Source organism: Giraffa tippelskirchi, chromosome 6, assembly GCF_054371585.1.
Source record: "Giraffa tippelskirchi isolate mGirTip1 chromosome 6, T2T-mGirTip1v1.2.pri, whole genome shotgun sequence".
NCBI lineage: Eukaryota > Metazoa > Chordata > Mammalia > Artiodactyla > Giraffidae > Giraffa > Giraffa tippelskirchi.
This window is the reverse complement of record NC_137280.1, coordinates 133978652-133997800: the sequence shown is the minus strand read 5'-3', so window position 1 is coordinate 133997800 and position 19149 is coordinate 133978652. Positions and strand designations below refer to the sequence as shown.

The 19149-nt window shown below is 38.7% G+C and overlaps 2 protein-coding genes across 3 annotated transcripts in view; one reads left to right on the top strand and one right to left on the bottom strand.

Annotated features, from left to right (window-relative positions):
- The window catches only part of PDE6A (phosphodiesterase 6A), a 122468-nt gene that overhangs the window by 10385 nt on the left and 92934 nt on the right, over positions 1 to 19149 (top strand). The gene's annotated exons all lie outside the window — the stretch shown is intronic.
- SLC26A2 (solute carrier family 26 member 2) overlaps positions 992 to 19149 on the bottom strand; it is a 111030-nt gene continuing 92872 nt past the window's right edge. The window contains exons 6-9 of one of the 2 annotated variants that reach the window (XM_081495757.1): positions 12039 to 12206; positions 9597 to 10305; positions 6610 to 8122; positions 992 to 3154 (exon numbers count right to left, since the gene is read on the bottom strand). In XM_081495757.1, the coding sequence (XP_081351883.1) occupies positions 3144 to 3154; positions 6610 to 8122; positions 9597 to 10280 (2208 nt within the window). In that variant the 5' untranslated portion in view covers positions 10281 to 10305; positions 12039 to 12206 and the 3' untranslated portion in view covers positions 992 to 3143. Of the gene's footprint in view, positions 3155 to 4597; positions 8123 to 9596; positions 10306 to 12038; positions 12207 to 19149 lie in introns of those variants that run through there. The other variant, XM_081495758.1, reaches the window with a different exon arrangement.

Here is a 19149-nt window from a genome sequence, read left to right as displayed (position 1 = left end):
GTCATCTGGGGAGAGCTTACAATGCAAGGTGTTTATGATATGAGGGTCCATGAACCAGCCTTTTTTTATAATCAAGTGTCTGTATATACATGCACATGTGGCTATTTCTCTAAGAGCCATATTTTGATCAGTTACAATGGATCTGGAAATTCAAACTTGAAGCAGTAGTGCTATATGAGGAGAAACAAGGTCAAGGACACAAGCACTGAAAGGACCGATAGGATAGCAGAGCCCTCCAAGTTGGTTAGAGGAGATGCTAGAGAATGAGTGTGTGAGGCACTGCAGGGGCTCTGGATCCTAGATGCTGCATGCAGACAGAGTGAGGGCACACCCCTTCACCCTGTGGGGTAGGTATGAGCTAAGGAGCAGAATGCCCAGGGTTACCAAAGTACCGCCAAAGGAAGACTGAAAACTGTCCTTAACCCTATACACACACTCCCACTTCCTCTCCACAGTTGAGAGGCAGACGAGGGGGGACATTCCGATAGGCTCTCAGCAGGTATGGGGAGGGGTTGGTGGTGCAGATTCGTCCTTACAAAGTGGTATGTGCTCCAGTTAGGAAGTGCACACTCACTTCTCTCACTTAGTTGGTATAAGGTGTTAGCTGCAATCTGATGAGGAAAATGTGCTTCGAAAGTCAGTTAGGACAGTAGTAAAACATAAGCCAGATTTGAGTTTTCTGATTTCAACACAGTAACGAACAGGAGTCATGCGACGTTAAGAACTGGCAGACTCTTTGAGCAATCCAGTCCTCTTCCCCTATTTCACTGATGGAAAAAAATTGAGTCCCCAAAGCAAAAAGGAAAGAACTAGGCTTTTTTATGCTGTAAGACTTTCTGTAAGGACAAATACTTTTGTCTGGTGGGAAAAATGAATGACTAAATCACCCTCCAAATGTGAAGAGATGGTATTTTAAAATTCACTGGTGACCTAAATGTGCTTAGTTAGAAACACTTCCCTCTTGCACTTGAATAATTTATACACAGTAATATTTTATTAGCATAACAATTTATTAGCACACAAATGAAATGACACCTCTAGATCTCAACACATACAGGATCTTATTAATAAACATCACAAACAGATCCCAGAAGAAAAGGAGCTGCTATTAACCAATTCCCCCCTCTCTTGAAATAGGCTGTAATCCATCAATAACTCATCCTCAATCCATGGAGGATTAAGCATGATTTATGTGGAGTAGCATCAAGGCACTTGTTTAATTTAAACAGATACACATACATGGTATAAAACACATTCCCAAAAGTCATTAGCCTTGAATAAACTGGGGGAAAAAAGCAGTATACTTTTTTAGTGAATAGACAAGACTGAGAATTTAAGTTCATTCAGCTCTAATCCTAATATTGTCTTGATTTGTATACAAAACTGAAAAGGAGACCAAAAAAGATAGCATTTTATATAGATTGGTTTGTTCACACTAATTTGAGGAATCACGGCAGCATCAGAACTCAAACAGTAACTCCCCAACTGATTTGAATTGAAAAGGCAAGAGCAATTTCATTCCAAGTAATTTCTTATTTTAGGGATAGGGATTGGGGTATGGGAAGAGAACTTCCCTAAAATAAGTTTCTTTAAACTGCAGTTAGAGATCCTTTGTGCCTAAGGATGCTTGTCTGTTTGCCTAATAAAAACCCTTTGTTAGAAATTGTTATTGGTATTTTTAATAAGATTACAATTATTTGGCCAATTTCAGAGTCATAATTCAAGTCCAAGAAAGGTTATTCAAAGTTCCAATGTAGTGAAACAGAACACCATTCCATGTTCGATGCATGAGACAAATGCTCAGGACTGGGGCAATGGGATGACCCAGAGGGATGGGATGGGGAGGGAGGTGGGAGGGGGGTCCAGGAAGGGGAACACATGTAAACCCATGGCTGATTCATGTCAATGTATGGCAAAAACTACTACAATATTGTAAAGTAATTAGCCCCCAACTAAAATAAATAAATTTATTTTAAAAAAAAGTCCCAATGTAGATTTATAAACGTGGTGGCTCCAATATAGGCATCTAGTGTCCTTCATTATTCCAGTTTTCATAATTCAATATCTCCTTCCTATTTTACATCACTAGGAGAAAAATACACGCCAGAAAAAAGTCTACTATTTGGTATAATGCTTATTTTACTTTCCTAACTGTATTAACATGTTTACTTTAAAATTTCAGGTGCAAAACACTTGTTTAAAAAATAGTCCTTGTCAAGATAAAAATTACCTTATAGAGATAAATTTCCCCCACTTCTATGTTTAAATTCTCCATTTCTAAAGTTACTAACATCTTTTTAAAAAACCTAAAATTGTATATAGTATTTCAAAAGTATTTTACTTTAATAATGATAATATGCTATGATAATAAACTAGTTGGTATATTATTTTGGCCTACTGCATTATAATTTTCATTCTTGTTATTAGCACTTGAATGATTCCATTCATGATTTCTAAAATCCTTATACCACAAGAAAAAAAAAAGCCTAATTAGTTCATAGCCTAAAAGCTTTCTAGATCCAATTTCTTCCTTTTTGCAGTTCTTAAAGCCCAGTTTCAAATAAGGCATCACTAGAACAGATAAAACAGTAGTGGAAAAAAAGAGAAACATCAAAGAACAGAAAAATTAAAGTCTGAATCCTATCAATTGGATTCTTACCTTGTCACTGTGCAATCATTCCTTGAGCAGAACAGGGGCATCCTTGTTTTCCTCAGTTGCCTGCCTTCCACTCAGACATCAGTCCAGGTTCAGCTTAGGCCCTCCATAAAGCACCTCCAAGTGCTGCCATGTGTTACTAAAAGAGTTAGCATATAGCCCACCTACTGGATTTAGAATTTAAGTCCCAGCACCTGGCCGGGCCCTAGACTCCTGCATAGGTCCTCAGGATGTATTTGAGGTACTGTCTACATTGATGTCAGGATCCCTGGTGGCTCAGAGGTTAAAAGCGTCTGACTCCAATGTGGGAGACCTGGGTTCGATCCCTGGGTCGGGAAGATCCTCTGGAGAAGGAAATGGCAAACCACTCCAGTATTCTTGCCTGGAGAATCCCATGGACGGAGGAGCCTGGTAGGCTACGGTCCACGGGGTCGCAAAGAGTCGGACACGACTGAGCGACTTCCCTTCCTTCCTTCCTACATTGATGTTATGGCTCATCTATAGGGATACATAGAGGAAAACAATTAAGAACATGAATAAGGAGCACAAAGCTTGAATTTATCATTGTAACTTCTAGGTTTGATTTAAGTTCCCAAAAAATTCACTACAACCCTTTTCTCACTTTTATATTAAGCTCAGGGCTAACACCCCATGTGTTCTTGAGTGACAAATCACTAACAGAATACCCCTGCAGAGAATTACTTTTCTTGTTAAAATGTGGTCATGAGCATTAGAATAGTCTGATGAACTCATCTAATATATTGACACAGTTTAAAGATCACCATTTACCATGCTATAAATTTACCAGTAAATTTTGGCTTCAGTGTCTACTGATGTTTAAAAGCTATGTCAGTTTATCCAAATTTTGTTTTCCTTTGCTCCTTAAAAAAGTCAATTAGACATCTGTCAGTTTTACTGCTATCAGAGGCTACAGTCACTCAGCCTAGAGCTCTGCAGTAGGTCAACCCTGGCTTTGGCCTCAACCTTGGCTACCAGCTCTTTCACTTTGGTGAATCTGTGCACTCCCCTTCTAGAAGCAGAATCCAGTTCTGAGTCTGCTCTCAAACTAAGCTGTGGCTCTTAATCCTGGTCTCCCTACTTACGGACAGTCGTGTATGAAGCTAACCAGGGGTTGAATCCTATTCATCTGAGGCCCTCTTTTCTCCCTTGCTCGGTCAGAGATCATCTTTTGAACAGTCTATTCCCTTCACCTCTCTATCACCCTTTGACTCTAGGTGAACTCCACCCCTCTGGTTGTATGAGTTTTAACCATCAAGAGTGTACATATATTTCAATTAAATGACCCTTTTAAGATATTCAGAATTTTGTACATTCATCAATAAGCAATACAAATATGCCGGTTAGACTCTGAAGTTTAGAGTAATCAAGACATTTTTGTGTCAATAAAGTGTATAAAATATGACCTAATCAACTAAATCAACCAAACCTTTGAGCAAGAAAGCAGGTAACTTTGGCTTTGGTTTCAGGCTTGATTCCTTTAAATACCAGCAATCAAAAAATCTTAACATGAAAGTACAGGCAGATTTCAAACCAAGCAGACAACGTAAGATTTAAATTCTAGTGTATCTTCAAATTTTTACAAATGGCTTTCAAAAGCAGAATCTCTTATTTGTTTGGGTAGGTGGGAGAAAAACAAACCAGAACACAATTCAAGGATCTGCTAATTGCATAAAGTCCCAGAATTGTTTATATATACATTTTGGACAGAAATGGAAGGTAAAGGTCAAAGCCTGTTATTCTGTTCTTGTAAGAGATTTTCTAAATTCTTTGGACTCTTTTAATTCCCCCATGGTAGGGTTTGCTAAATTATAAAGTCATCTTGAACATGTACTCATTACTCTGTCACATGGCATTAGGTATTTACCATGATCTGGATTCAAACTTGGCACAGGTGAGGTACAAGACCAGGTTGAAAACAAATGACAACCAAGATACTTTCATTTTACTATTCCTATTCGTCAGACTGGAGAGACAGCGCAAATATTTGCTACAAACAATAAACAAAAGAGACACAAATACAAACAGCAGTTAACATTTCTGCAATTCAAGACTTAAGTTCTAAAAGGATGTCAAAACTCTAAGGACACTATTACATTTAATCATGATGTCAATCACCTCAAAGAGAGAAATCTAGCTCCTGAGAAACTGCTTTGCTTTAATGATAGAAAGGCATTTTGCATGTAAACTGATGGGCAGAGCTCTATCAAAAGAAAACCAACACTTCCAGTTTATGGAGCCAACAAGAAAGATGTTTAAAAGTCTCCCACTTCAGTAGATGCATTATACATAGGGTTTGTTTCTCATAAACATACTGTTTAGAATGTAGGAATGGGTTAAAAATGATTTGGCACTTTTGCAGTTTTTCTTCTTTAAAATGGTGTGCTAAATGTTTCAGTCCCATATAAACCAGTCTCTTAGTCCTAAATTTGGAAAATCTGTTTTTTTCCCTCACCCATAAAGGTCCAGATACAGAAATATAAGCTTTCAATGTTGGACATACTTTTCCAAAGGAAATAGTCCTGTACCACAACTAGTGACCAGATATGATAAACAGTACATCCCCAGAACCTGGGCTGTATGAATGTGATGCTTCTAAATCCTTTTACACAATAGTTTTAGGTGGCCCAAAGAGCAAAAAGTGGTCACTGTCATCAATATTTATTATACATCAACAGGGTGTGTAGCAGTAAGCATTAGCTTTGTTTTCACTAAAACATCTACAATTATTGATGTTCTTTTGGAAGTATTCTGACACTTCTGTGCATTTTTCTCCATTGGTCACAATGAATTTTTTCTTACAGAGTAAAAATGAATAGCACCTTCAAATATGAGAAAGACTGTCAATTCCCAGCTGCCTCTTGCTAAACATGGGAAGGAAAGAAAAATTCACTACTAAATAAACAAATTCTTAAGGGAAGTTGTCAATCATTCCTTTTTTGCAATCTGTCTGGAACAGTTTGCCTTAAGGTCACTTAAAAGGCTACATGAAATTGCTAAGTCAGCACTAGTGCCTTTTCTCTGGCAAACTTGTCACTCACTGGCAATCAGACATAGCAGTTTAGAACAGATCCCATGGGAAACACACTAAATGAAAGTTAAAACAGAGCTTAATGGCACAGAAATACTCAGAAACAAGGACAGACAGGAATACACAGAAGAGACAGGGAGGATTCTCACTACGTTGACTGGCATGAAGAGCTCTTTTCTCACCTACTTAAACAAAAAGGCTGACTAAAAACATCAAATGTATCACACCAAGAGCGTTCTGTATAATGTGGGACTGGCTGGTAGGGTTTCACAAACCTGCTCTGCCATCAGACTCCTGATAAGACTGTGCCAGAACGGAACGATACTTTCCTGTAAAAAGCCAGAGATCCGCCTGCCATCTGGAGAGCAGAGACAGGGGCCAGAGAAGCTCAAGTGAGAACAAGCTTGTCTAGTTACTACCCTGCATTCCAGAAGCCTCCTGACTTGATGTTACAAGAGAAGACATACATTCTTTCCCTACTTCCTTTCTCCTGTCTCTCCAAAGAACCATGCCAAACAGGCTCCAACACCTCTTATGTACACGCCAGCTTTACCCCTTTACCTCCTGGAGAAGCAAGAGTCCAGATGCGTATCTCCTAAAACAGGATGGTAATTAAGTTTGGGGGCTACTTTACAGTTCAACAGATATTTATTAATTCCAAGAATATCTCATATTTGTGAGAAAACTTAAAACCACATTTTTTTTGATTCTGTCTAACTAAAAGCTCTGCTGCATTTGTGTACCTACAAAGGCCATCAACTTCAAAGGAAGAATTCTGCCAAAAGGTTAAAATTTCTAGTGTGCAACAATTTCCAGTTCCACAGTATAAAATGCTGTACACTTGAAATTTTAACCTATTGGCTAGATGGGATTCTTCCTTCCATCTACCTTCTCAATCACTCACTGGAAAAACTTGGACCATTGGGAACATATCTCTCTTTTTGATTCTGTGAGTCTTCTGCAAAAGTCATTGCTTCATATACACTATAAAAGAGAAGGTTTTCTTCATCCTTTTTGCAGTACTCTCCCCGGGCCAGGGAATCCCTCACAGAGGGGTTGCATTGAGCCAGCAGAACCTGGATGCCAATAGCTTCATAATCTCTGCGAACTTCTTTCAGTGTATGGATCCCTGCTGTATCTAAAAACTGTATTGCACTACAGTCAATCACTATTGTATGGAACTCTAAGGGATCATGGGAAAGTTGCACTGAAACTTCGTCCTGGATTCCACTGAGTGTTACTGTTTCCCTTTTGATCTTTTTCTTTGCTGCCTTCCTCTGAGCTGCTTTTACTAAGACTGGGTTGAGAGTTTTTTTGTATAAGGCAGACTTAAAATATTCTTTGTTTACGTAGTAGAGAGGGGCCACAAAGCGGAAAATCTTGATGCCTGACTTGGCCTGAAGGTTCTTGTAGGCAGACATGGATTCAAAGACTTCAGAATCTTCCACCAGCCCAAGCAATGAAGTCCTTGGCTTCTGAGTGCGGAGGATGACACAAAACATAGAAAAACAAACCCCAGTAAGCAGGCCTATTTCAGTACTAATCAGTGCAGAGGACAGCATAGTAACAAACCAGATAACTGTGTCCACTCTGCTAATCCTCCACATCTGGGGCAGATCCTTAAATTTACGTAGGGCTCCCCGGAGATTTACGATAGTGATCACACCAAGGACACTTTTCTGCAAGGAGAAGAACAAAGGAGCTATGACCAAGAGGACCAACAAAAGAACCAGAGCTGTCACCACACCAGAAACCTGAGTTTGACAGCCTGTGGATTCCTTCACCAGTGTCTTTGCAAGAGCTGCGCTATTAGTGAAGCAGTGGAAAAAGGAAGGAATGATATTGCAAAAGCCGATAGCATACATTTCCTGATTAGCTTTGACTGTGTAGCCATGTTTCTTGGCAAACATCTCAGAAAGTGATACAGTGATAGCAAACCCAATGATAGCAATAGCTATAGCATCTACAGCCACTCTAGGAATTAAGTTCCAGTCAGGTGCTTTGGGTGGCATAAACCCAGTGGGAATATACCCAGCAATACTGGTGCCGTATTTCTCATTCAGTTTTCCAAAATGAGAGGCCAATGTGGCTGCCACAACAACAAGGAGTTCAACAGGAATCGGTGCCTTAAGCTTGGACTTGAAGTGCTCGTTGAGTTCTTTGGTTGGCAAAAGAACCAAAAGGCACAAAAGGCTGGTGATGAGATCACAGATGTTGGTCTTATGGATGTTTCTGAAGACATGTATCCAAGTAGTGATGAGGGATCCCACTCCACCACTCCGAGGAAGGCTGAGTCCAAGGAGGTACTTGACTTGAGATGTAAGAATAGTGAAGGAGGCACCAGTGACAAATCCACTCAGCAAGGCATCGGAGAGGTAGACTGAAACAAAGCCCACTTGAAAGAAGCCCATCGCTACCTGGAAGAAAGGATATACAAGTGTTAAATATAAATGCCCTTAGAAATCCTATATTCCCCTAGCATTTCTTTGTGTAGAGACACACTACCAGAGCACCAAAAAATGTCAGAGCTAGAAACAAAACCACAATCATTTATCAATCCTCTCATTTTACAAAGAGAGGGCTCGTTTTACTGACACTCAGAGGCCTGAACAAGTTGCCCAAGGTCACAGTGTTACTAACTGGCCCAGACAAGAAGTCAGGATTCCTACTTTCTTGTTCAATGTTTCTTAAACTTGAATAAGGTTCAGATTGCTTTGAAAAAGAAAAATTTTCCCAAGGATCTCTGAGAAATCATAAAAATGCAAACCGGAAAAATTCTAATGTAAGAAACATTTTTATTTAAATCACATATTACTGTAAAAGTAAAGTTTTAACTGATAAAACAAAAAACAAGATTCACATCAAAATGGAATCACACTTTAAAAATTATTATAGAACTCTCTTTAATCTAACTTCAAACTGAGAAGCGATTTTCAGTCAGTGTACATGTGCTTATGCCATACTGCCTCCCCTGTTAATTCTACATCCTCAAAGACACAATATTTCCTTTCTTTTTCCTCTTCCCAATTAATTCTTCCTCAAAATTCTATTGTACCCTTTCTCATTCTTGGTGAGGCATACTAATGAAAAGGCAAAAATGAACTGTGAGAACACAACTCTCCTGTTCACAAGCCCCTTCTCCCTCCCCTCCTACCCAGGCACCTAATAGAATGAGCTACTCTTCTGCGTCCCATATTGGTTCTAAATGTCTCTAACAGAGAAGAGGGTTAATGCTGGCACTGACTCCTGAATGCCAAAAGGCACAGGCATGACGATAATGGCAGATCAGTGAATTCTGTGGAGACCCAAGAACTTCACTTCTAATCCTTCTCCTGGCTGACTGTATGAAATAGAGGTCCCCAACTTGTTTCCTCCCCAACAGTCCGAGAAAACTACAAACTTTAATGAGAGTCACTGACTAGAGCAGCAATTCTGAAAGAAAGGGGGAAGTCACCTACAGTTTAAAACACTTGCACTCTTCCTCTCCCTACCCCCAGTCACCCTCTTGCCTGTTGGTGCTGACTCTGCCAATAACCAACCGCAAGTATCTTCAAGCCAATCTGATAGTTCTTGATACATAAAATTAAGAAGTTGAACGAGGTGGTCTGAGGTCCCTTTCTGGTCTAAATTTTTACAACCAAATAATTAAATTCTGGCTGACTGACATTCATTAGTTAAAAGGCAGCCTAAAGTTGAGAAAATAGAAGCAGCCTTATCTTACTTGTGGAGTCAAACCAGGGTTTAAATTATGGCACTACCTCTTCCATATCCTGTGCACTCAATAAATGATAGCTTTAATTATTATGATTGCTAAGATCCCTGACAGAACTGAGACTTCATGTATAGTGATTTCTTTTGCCAGAAAGAATCACTTATTCCATCGTTTCTTACCTGATAAACTCCAGCCACAAAGGTTACAGTGCTGCCAACTATAATTGCATAGCAACTTCTGTCACATGTCTTGTCTGACATCTGGTTTACTAATGAGCTCTCATTTGAAGCAGCATGGACAGTGTCATAGCCAGCTATGTATAGTTCTCGGTCAACTACTTCACCAATCATAAGGCACAGTACTCCAAAAATGCCCACAGAGATGTGACGGGAGGTACCCAAAATGAAATAAATGAGGCTGGCAAAAAAAGATGTGTACAGACCATAGATAGGTTCTTGGCCAGCCAAGAGAGAATAAGCAATGGATTGGGGCACCAATAAGATGCCCACAATCAAGCCAGACATCACATCTCCTAAAATGTTTTTCTTCAGATCATATTTTGGGAGCCACTGCAAAACAGGAAGGAAACCAAAAATGATATTTTTGGCTTTGGTTGAACTGCACTGGCAACTCTTCTCTAGTTTTTTGATAACAAACTTCTTAAAGTTATTATCTGATTTCTCTTGAGGCTCCAAATGGATCCTAGGGTGTCTAAAAAGATCATTGGACTCAAACTGGCGGAAGTCATTACGTGATTCCTCTTCATGCTCCAGATGGATCCCAGATGGAGCTCTGTACTGGTCATTTCCTTTAACTGAGTCCTTGGGTGAAAGGTCATTTTGCTCTTCATTTTTCAAAGACATTTCTGGAGATAGATGTTTCAGCTTCCTACCCAGAGAAAACAGCAGAGTAAACTTATTATGTAATTCTCAGTACTCACATATTTTAACAGTCCTACTTGTCATGCATGAGAGTTAAGAGGATTTCAATTTGGGGGTAGGTATCTTTCATTCACTTTCCTTGGTTGAGCCTCATTTGTCTTGATCCAGGAAAAAAGAATCAGACCGTAAACAACCAAGTTAAACCAAACAATTTACGGAGTACAGGGCTTCCCAAAAGTATAAACTATCAAGGATTCTTCTCCACCTCTGTTGGCACCTTATGCAGTTTTTTTTCCTTCAAAAACAGTATCAGGGTAGCCTGTCTCCTCCTTTCTACCTGCTACTAACTATCTTACTTTCATGTTTTTTACTCTGAGGAATTCTGCAAAAGAGGTTCTGGTCTCAAACCTTGACATCTACCTTACCTGCAAAAGTCCCTGAAGCAAGGAAGATGACTGATTTTTTTTTTAAAGAGGTGGGGCCCTTTTAAAATAACCTACTAGCTGTTGAAAATAAACAGAAAGGAAATGTGAGTGACAGAGTAAACTTAAATGTTTTGGGAAATTAAAAAAAAAAAGGACAGGATGCATTTGGATCTTTGAACAATATATTCTAGTTTGGTAGAAAAGAAGAGAGTTAAGTTGATAAGAGACTGTTGAAGGAAACAAACCACCAGCATGGGGTGGACTGATGGGACAAGTGTCTGAGACACACTCTGAAAGGTTTTGGTCTCTTCATTCTACTTTGTTATAGTATAGAGTCACATCTGTCCTGTGTGCAGGATCTATATACATGCAAAGACAGATCTGCTTTACCATTCCAAGTACACACTCTGAAACATAAGCTGAATGGAGGAATGATGGTGCCCAACATGTCAACCTGGAGGGCGATCCAGGTGACCCGGCATCTCTGGGTCCTAAAGCACAAAACCAGTGCCATACAACCTGTCACTAAGAACTACAGGAAAACAAAGAAGGTAGAAACAAGTAAACAGAAAGGAGGGACAACAACAACAAAAAACAAGTCTTGTAGTAAAAAAGAAGGAAAAAGAAACAGGCCTTCAGAGGAACAGAGTGTCAACTGGCAAATACTTCACAAATCAGTGTCTTTGTGTTAGCTGTTTGCTTAGCTTAGAATGGCCATACAACTCTCGCCTGTCAAGATCCTAACCATTTTAAAAACCCAGTTAAAAATTCTTTCTCTTTTTCAAAGCACTGACCAATTTTCCTCAGCCCAAATGAGTCTTAATCAACTGGCACTTCACACCTGTACTACAGTACTAACCACACTCTTATATTAAGGAAGAGTCTCCCCAGCTCCTGGGGGAAAGGATATCTTGTTCATCTTTTTGATCATCAACAATGTACAGTAACTGTGAGACAGCAGGCTTACAAAATGTTTGAATGAAGCAAAGAATAAATGAATAAACAAATTTATGAGTGTGGCCAATAAGAGGTAAAATAATATTAAATAAAGGATTCAGGGAGTTTCCCATTTCAGAACTGACAGAAAGATAGGCCCTTGTGAGGTTCCATAAGCCTAATATTGCCAAGACGCCATAATCCAGGACCCATGACCCATTCAAGAACACAGTATTTGTAAAAGCAACCCACATTAATTTTGTTTAGGATAAAAAGACTGTAGCTGGTCATCCCAGTGAACAAGAGTAAAATAACAGTTACATTGATGGCCTTGTTAAATAAACAAGGAAGAAAAGAACAGATTTAGATGACTACTTACCCTGAGCAAGTCAATCAGATTGATGAAAACACACAGCAGCTCTTCATTCCTCAATGCAACTGGTCCATAACTTTCTTCTCACTTTCTACTTTCAGGCCAAGCTTGCTTGAGTGCATTCCTTATTGGAATAGCTCTTAGTGATTTCTGGGTCAAAAGGCTTTTCCAAACCTAAGGTATGCAAAAGGGGCATAAGAAAAACTAATGAAATTCAAATCTTGCCCTATACGACAGCTATCTGGAAAGGAAAAGGTAAAAATTAATACTAGAAAGTGCGACAGAGTGATGGAAACTGTAAGGAAGTACTGAGATGAAATACAAAAGTGAGAAACACAGTAACAGAGATAATGAATGCCTCTGACAGGACCATCAGACCTGACAAGCCAAAGAAAGAATTGATGAAATTGAAGATAGGTCAACAGAAATTACCCAAACTAAAACAGAGAAAAACAGAATTTTTAAAAAATCAAAAACAATGAGAACATTCAAGAGTGGTGGGGTGTATTAAATAATCAAATTTATGCATAATTAGAATCTCAAAAGGGGAAGACATGGAGTGGGTAGAAGGAATATTTGAAGACATAATAGTCAAGAATTTTCCAAAATTAATGACAGACACCAAAGTACAGATCCAAGAATCTCAGAGGATACTGAGAAGGACAAATATAAAATGAAACCAAACAACACAGCACCATACACCTACACAGATCGTATTCAAACTGCTGAAAACAAAGATAAAGATAAAATTCTGAAGACAGCCAAAGGAAGGGGGTAAAAAACCACGCTAAATATATAGGAACAGAGATATGAATTATAGCAGACTTCTTTTTGGAAACCATATAAGCCAGAAGATAGAGTGATACTTTTATCACAGAAATATAACTGTTAACCCAGAAAAAAACATTTTTTTTAAGGATGAAGAAGAAATAAAAACTTTCTCAGACAAACATGAAGAGAATTTATTGCCGGCAGACCAGCACTACTACTACTACTACTACTGCACACACATACAACCAGACAAAAACTCAGGTGTGCACAATATACATCAAAGAAATAAAGTCTAGGAAATGGAACAAATGAAAATAAAATTTATTTTTTAATTAAAACTCTTTAATTGCTCTAAAAGATAACTGCCTAAAGCAAAAATAGAAATGCATTTTGTTTATAGCATATGCAAAATAAAAAGCATAAGAGTACAAATTACAGTAGGCAGAATTAAGAATTCTAAGATCTTGTACTATATATGAAGTAGTACAATACTATAAAGGAAGATGTATACTGTAAACTCAAGGGTAACCACTAAATTTTTTAAGATATAAATAATAAGCTACTTGTGGAGATAACATAGAATTGTAACAAATTCTCAATTAACCCAAATGGAAAATCAGACCCAAAACAGATAGAACACATTGAAAATAGCTAGCAAGATGGTAGAATTTAATTCAAACATATAAAAAAATCACATTTAAGCGGGATTTAGTGTGAATAGTCTAAATATACCAATTAAACAGATTGCCAGATAAGATTTAAAAAGATTCAATTATATGCTGTCTATAAGAAACCCACTTTAAATATAAAGATACAGATTATAATAAAGTGAAATGACTTACCCAATTTAGTAACTCATGTAGCTTGTAAGTAACTTAGCCAGATAATAAAATCCAGATTTTAAGACTCTAAGAATAGCTCTTTTTTGAGCATGTTACTACCCATATCACCAATTAGCTTTCTTTAACTTCACTTATCTCTAAACACTTTGAAATTCAGGTATCCTACAGATCCCAGTTTCACCTACCTGCTATCCAAATGACCTAGCACTGACACCAACAAACTTGTGTCCAACTCTCCTTTCTCTATATTCATGGCCATGGTCCTTTTCCATCTCCAGCTCTCAAAAACTTAGGTGGAGATAAAACAGGTATTCACTCACAAGCAGTCCTAGAAGTGGAACTGATTTAGCCGTCAGTTTGAATCCAAAATCTATCTATAGTCTTTTACTGATCCTAGTCACCCTCTAGAATCCTTCTCAAAACTACTTTTTTCTCTTTTTCAAGCCTATTTTAAAACCCCAAAACAAAACTACATTAAAAATTATCTTAAAACTAAATTGTAGGTATGACCTCCATGTGAATTAAGCTCCTTAAGAGCAAGTTCCATTCTGGTTCATCTCTGTACCCCCTACTGTGTCCAAGTATATGCTTTCCAAAACAGGAATGAAAATATTTGCTAAATAAATAACTGAAATACAGAAAAGGTAGGAGTATTTATTTTCAGGTGGAAATATCTACTTTGGAACACATTTTTCAATAATCCTCTCATTCCCTCAAGCCTGTTATGGCTTAATTATAGTATTCACCAACTGGTTCATGAAAATTAAGAAGTTATAGTGTTTATCCTTGAAATATAGTTGATAGCCAGACCCCCATTTTAAAAAAGTTGGAATACCTACTATATATTCCATGAAATTCAATAAAATAGGATTCTCCTATATCATCCACGATAGTCTCTCCCTTTATCAACACTGATGTTTGAGAGTGAGGGATAAAAAAGGCTCAAGAGGAAAATGCTTGAACCTTTCACATTATCTTGCAGGAACTGGAGAAAAATAACCAACAAAATATTTGAAAAATACATTTACACATTCATATATTAAAGTATAATGGTAGTTCAGGCGACACAGAAAGAACATTTCTGTACTTTCCTCTTTGATCAGGCACATGAAGTTGTGACTACTTAGTTCTCTTTTCCTGGTGATGAAACAGCAGCACTGGTGCTGTTTTCCATGTGAATTACTGATTCTGGGAAAGACTGAGGGCGGGAGGAGAAGGAGGCAACAGAGGATGAGATGGCTGGATGGCATCACCAACTCGATGGACATGAATTTGAGCAAACTCCGGGAGACAGTGAAGGACAGGCAAGCCTGGTGTGCTGCAGTCCATGGCGTCGCACAGAGTTGGACACAACTGAGCGACTGCGCAACACCAACAAAGAGCACTGGACTCACAGAGAGGGACATCCCTTCCATGTAAGCCTGACAGCAGTCGGCCAACTTCTTTTTGGAATTTTGCAAATATAAGAGAAACAATGTCTACTTTTTGGTTAGTAATTATAGCATATTTTAACCAATAGTGTATATAAGACAGTTTTGCAATTTGTGAAATTTAAATGCCTTTTTGGAAGGCAATAGTCTTCAGAGATTGGTAAAGTCTCCCTCTGAAGCATAATGGTTCCATATTCATGCTTTGCTCTACTGCACTTTAGACTCTGACTGTATATTCTCTAACTGTATATTAGACAACTCACTGTTAAATAAATTCGAAGCTGCCAACTACCATGATCAGAGCATTTAAGCAGGAAAGAAATCTGCAAGAGATGAACAGTTTAGCAAGGCTTCAAGGGAACAACGTACCCACCTGGGCTCTGAGGTCTGAGTCGGAGATGAAAGAATGAAGACTTGGAAAATGGATGAGGGAGAAGAAAACACAAACAGCAATAGTTCTGGGGTTGGAGGGAAAGAATGAGAAATTAGTATGATACGTTTAAAGCACCAGGTGCATATGGCAGATCAGTGAAAAAGAAAGCAGCAAAGGTACTGAGGGGCAAAGGTATTGTGGGGCCTCGGTATGCCAGGTAAGAAAGGTAGACTTTCACGTGCAGACAGCACGCAGCCCTGAAGGTTTTTGGGAAAATCAGTTACTGAATCACTCATTTGATAATTAATCTATTATCTCATTACATTTTTTGGTCTGCTATGCTATTTAATTCTTTTTCAACTAAGTAATTAGTATTTTACTTTTTTGCCCTTTATTTAAAAACAAAAAAACTAAACCATAAACAAGTAAAACCAAGACAGAGTCTCCATCTACACAGTTCCATCTGATCCTCTAGCTCACTGTTGTCAGATAAGTTCAGGGAAGATCATGATGTTGTACAGCCCAGGAAGCTAAAAGGATGAGCTAAAGCTTCTGTATCCAGCTCCATCCCATCCACAGGTGCGTACAACCAGAATGGCTCAGCCCAGGCCACTGATCCAGGCCTCTGCCTCAGACTAAGAAGTTCAAATACTATGAAAATTCAGACCCATCTTTGTTCTGTGGGCGTGCAACCCCTGCTTACTCTACAAATGTTCCTAAGTGTCAACAAGCCTTCCAAGGATGGACTGGTTAACTTTCTATGTGAGCTCCTGGAGACTGAGTACTGGTCTCCCTATCTACTCTAAGCTAACCACTGTGCTAGACACAGTGCATCAGAACCTAGACTACATCTAGGGGTCAATTTTGTTTACCCCCCAACATACCTCCCCCTCCCCCACCCCCCAGTCTGCTCTACCTAAATATGTACATCCTCTCCTCACTGTCCAAAGTATCTGGAATCCAGTCACTTCTTACTTCCCTCCACCATCAGATCTCAACTGGGCTACTCCAACAGCTAATAATATCTAAACCCTGTCCCACTCTCCACCCTCATTTCCTACTGGCATTCTTGCTGTTACTGGAACATGCCAAATACATGCCAAGTTGATTCCTTCTTAGGGTCTCTGCACTTGCTCAACTTCTCTGCCTGGAACAAACACACACTCAGATCTTGCAGGACTTTTCTTATTCTTCAGGCCTTAGCTTATATATCATTTCCATACAATGGCCTTCCTTGACCATACCAAATAATATTGCCACTCCTCTCAAAAATCCTTAGCTGGCTTTATTTTCTTCATAGCACTTTCACAGACTTTTGAAATTATATTGTGCACTTATACTTTTATTTATAGTCTTTCTCATATCTACTGTATCCCCAGTAAGAACAATGCTTAGCACATAGTAGGAGATCAGTCAATTCTTATGAAAATGAATAAGAGACCCAGTTTCTACCCACAATCAGTGGGTTAAGACAGATTTATAAACGGATAAACTGTAACACTCTAAATGCCATAACAGAGGTCTGGCATACTCTGAGAGTAGAGTAGGCCAATGTGAGGAAGTTGCAAAGTAGGTAAGAAAAGAAAACAAACTCAGGCAAGTGGAAGGTCCCAGAAAAATCCAAGACCCAGGGAAAAATCACCTCGATTGCCAGATTTCTGGAGTGAAACTGCAGAAGGTAAGACTGGAGCGCAAGACAGGTCCTTATGTAATCCCAAGAAGCCTGGACTTCATCCTGTAAGCTATGGAGGACAAAGACATAAACTCCAAGACAGGGCAGGAAAGGAGGTTTGATATTTCAGAGGTGCAACTAGACAAAAGATGATGCTTGTAGGAAATGGACACATCTAAGATGAATTCTGAGGTGGACCACATAAAAGGATAGTGCATGGGACTATGGAGGAGAGAATGGAAAGATAGGAAGCAACAGAAAGGTTGCCTTATATTTCACAGGTTTGAGATTTTTAGATAGCCAAAGGAGGCTATCCAGTAAGCAATTAGAATGGGCATTTGGGGGACTTTCCTGGTGGTTCAGTGGTCAGGACTCTGGCCTTCCACTACAGGGGTTGTGCATTTGATCCCTGGTCAGGAAACTAAGCGGAGAAGGCGATGGCACCCACTCCAGTACTCTTGCCTGGAAAATCCCATGGACGGAGGAGCCTGGTGGGCTGCAGTCCGTGGGGTCGCAAAGAGTTGGACACGACTGGGCGACTTCACTTTCACTTTTCACTTTCATGCATTGGGGGAGGAAATGGCAACCCACTCCAGTGTTCTTGCCTGGAGAATCCCGGGGATGGCAGAGCCTGGTGGGCTGCCATCTATGGGGTCGCACCGAGTCGGACACGACTGAAGCGACTTAGCAGCAGCAGCAGCAGCAGGGAACTAAGATCATACATGCTGCATGGTGTGGCAAAAAAAAAAAAGAAAGCAAGAAAAAAGAAACGGGGGGTGTCAAGCATAGGAGAGAAGCCAAAATTGAAAAAAATAAATGAGGAAGGGAAGAGAACATAGATCATCAGCACATAAACAGAATCTCATTTTTCTCTGAATTCTCATTGTTAGGATGTTCAATAAATGTCTGTTGAATATACATTTTATCTTTTCAACTAGATTAAAAATTATTCAAGGAGCTACTTTATGCTTTTTGTGAACTCTCACAATACCTTGCATAGAACTGGGCACCCAAGAGGCATGTACTAAGTTTTCTGCTGATGGATAGATTGATTTTTATTTTTAAAAGTTATTTTAACAAAAATTTTTTTCAAAAATAATTTTTAACTTTTAAAATTTGACTGTTTCTTTGAAACATAATTGATGCATTGCATTGGGAATGTAAAATGGTAAAAACACTGCAGAAAACAGTTTGGTAGTTCCTCAAACAGTTACACAGAATTACTATATAACCCAACAATTCCACTCCTACGTATATCCACCAAAGAACTAAAAACAGGGACCAAATACCTGTACACAAACGTTCACAACAGTATTAGTCACAATAGTCAAAAGGCAGAAATAACCCAAGTATCTGTTAGTAAATGAATGGAAAAAAAACTATGGTCTAGGCCACACAATGAAATATTACTTAGCCAATTAAAAGAAATAAAGTTCAGATACTCTTCATCTACAGCACAGATGAGTGAAAGAAGCCAGACACAAAAGGACAAATATTATATAATTCCACTCATATACTTAATGCTACTGAACATTTAAAATGGTTAATATGGCCAATGTTATGCTATATATATTTTAATATACACAAAACCAGGAGCGAGCATAGAATTACATCTTACACTATACATGAAATGATATAATATCACTTGAAGGCAAACTGTGATAGTTACAGATGCTATAAACTCTAAAGCAATCCCATTAATAACAAAAAGTTATGGCTAATAAACAATGGAGATAAAAGGGAATCACAGAAAATAATAAATAATCCGAAAGAAGACAGAGAAGGGTGGACTTCTCTGGTGGTCCAGCAGTTAAGACTCCATGCATCCAATGCAGAGGATGTGGGTTTAATCCCTGGTCAGGGAACGAATATCTCACATGCCATATCGTCACAGGCAAAAAAAAAAAAAAAAAGACAGAGAAGGGGATATAAACAGTTACTATATAAAATAACCTCAATCTAAAGTTTGTGGAAAACTTGAGAAGTCTTAACATTAGCCTAATATTAATGTGAACAAAAAGTCTCTTTT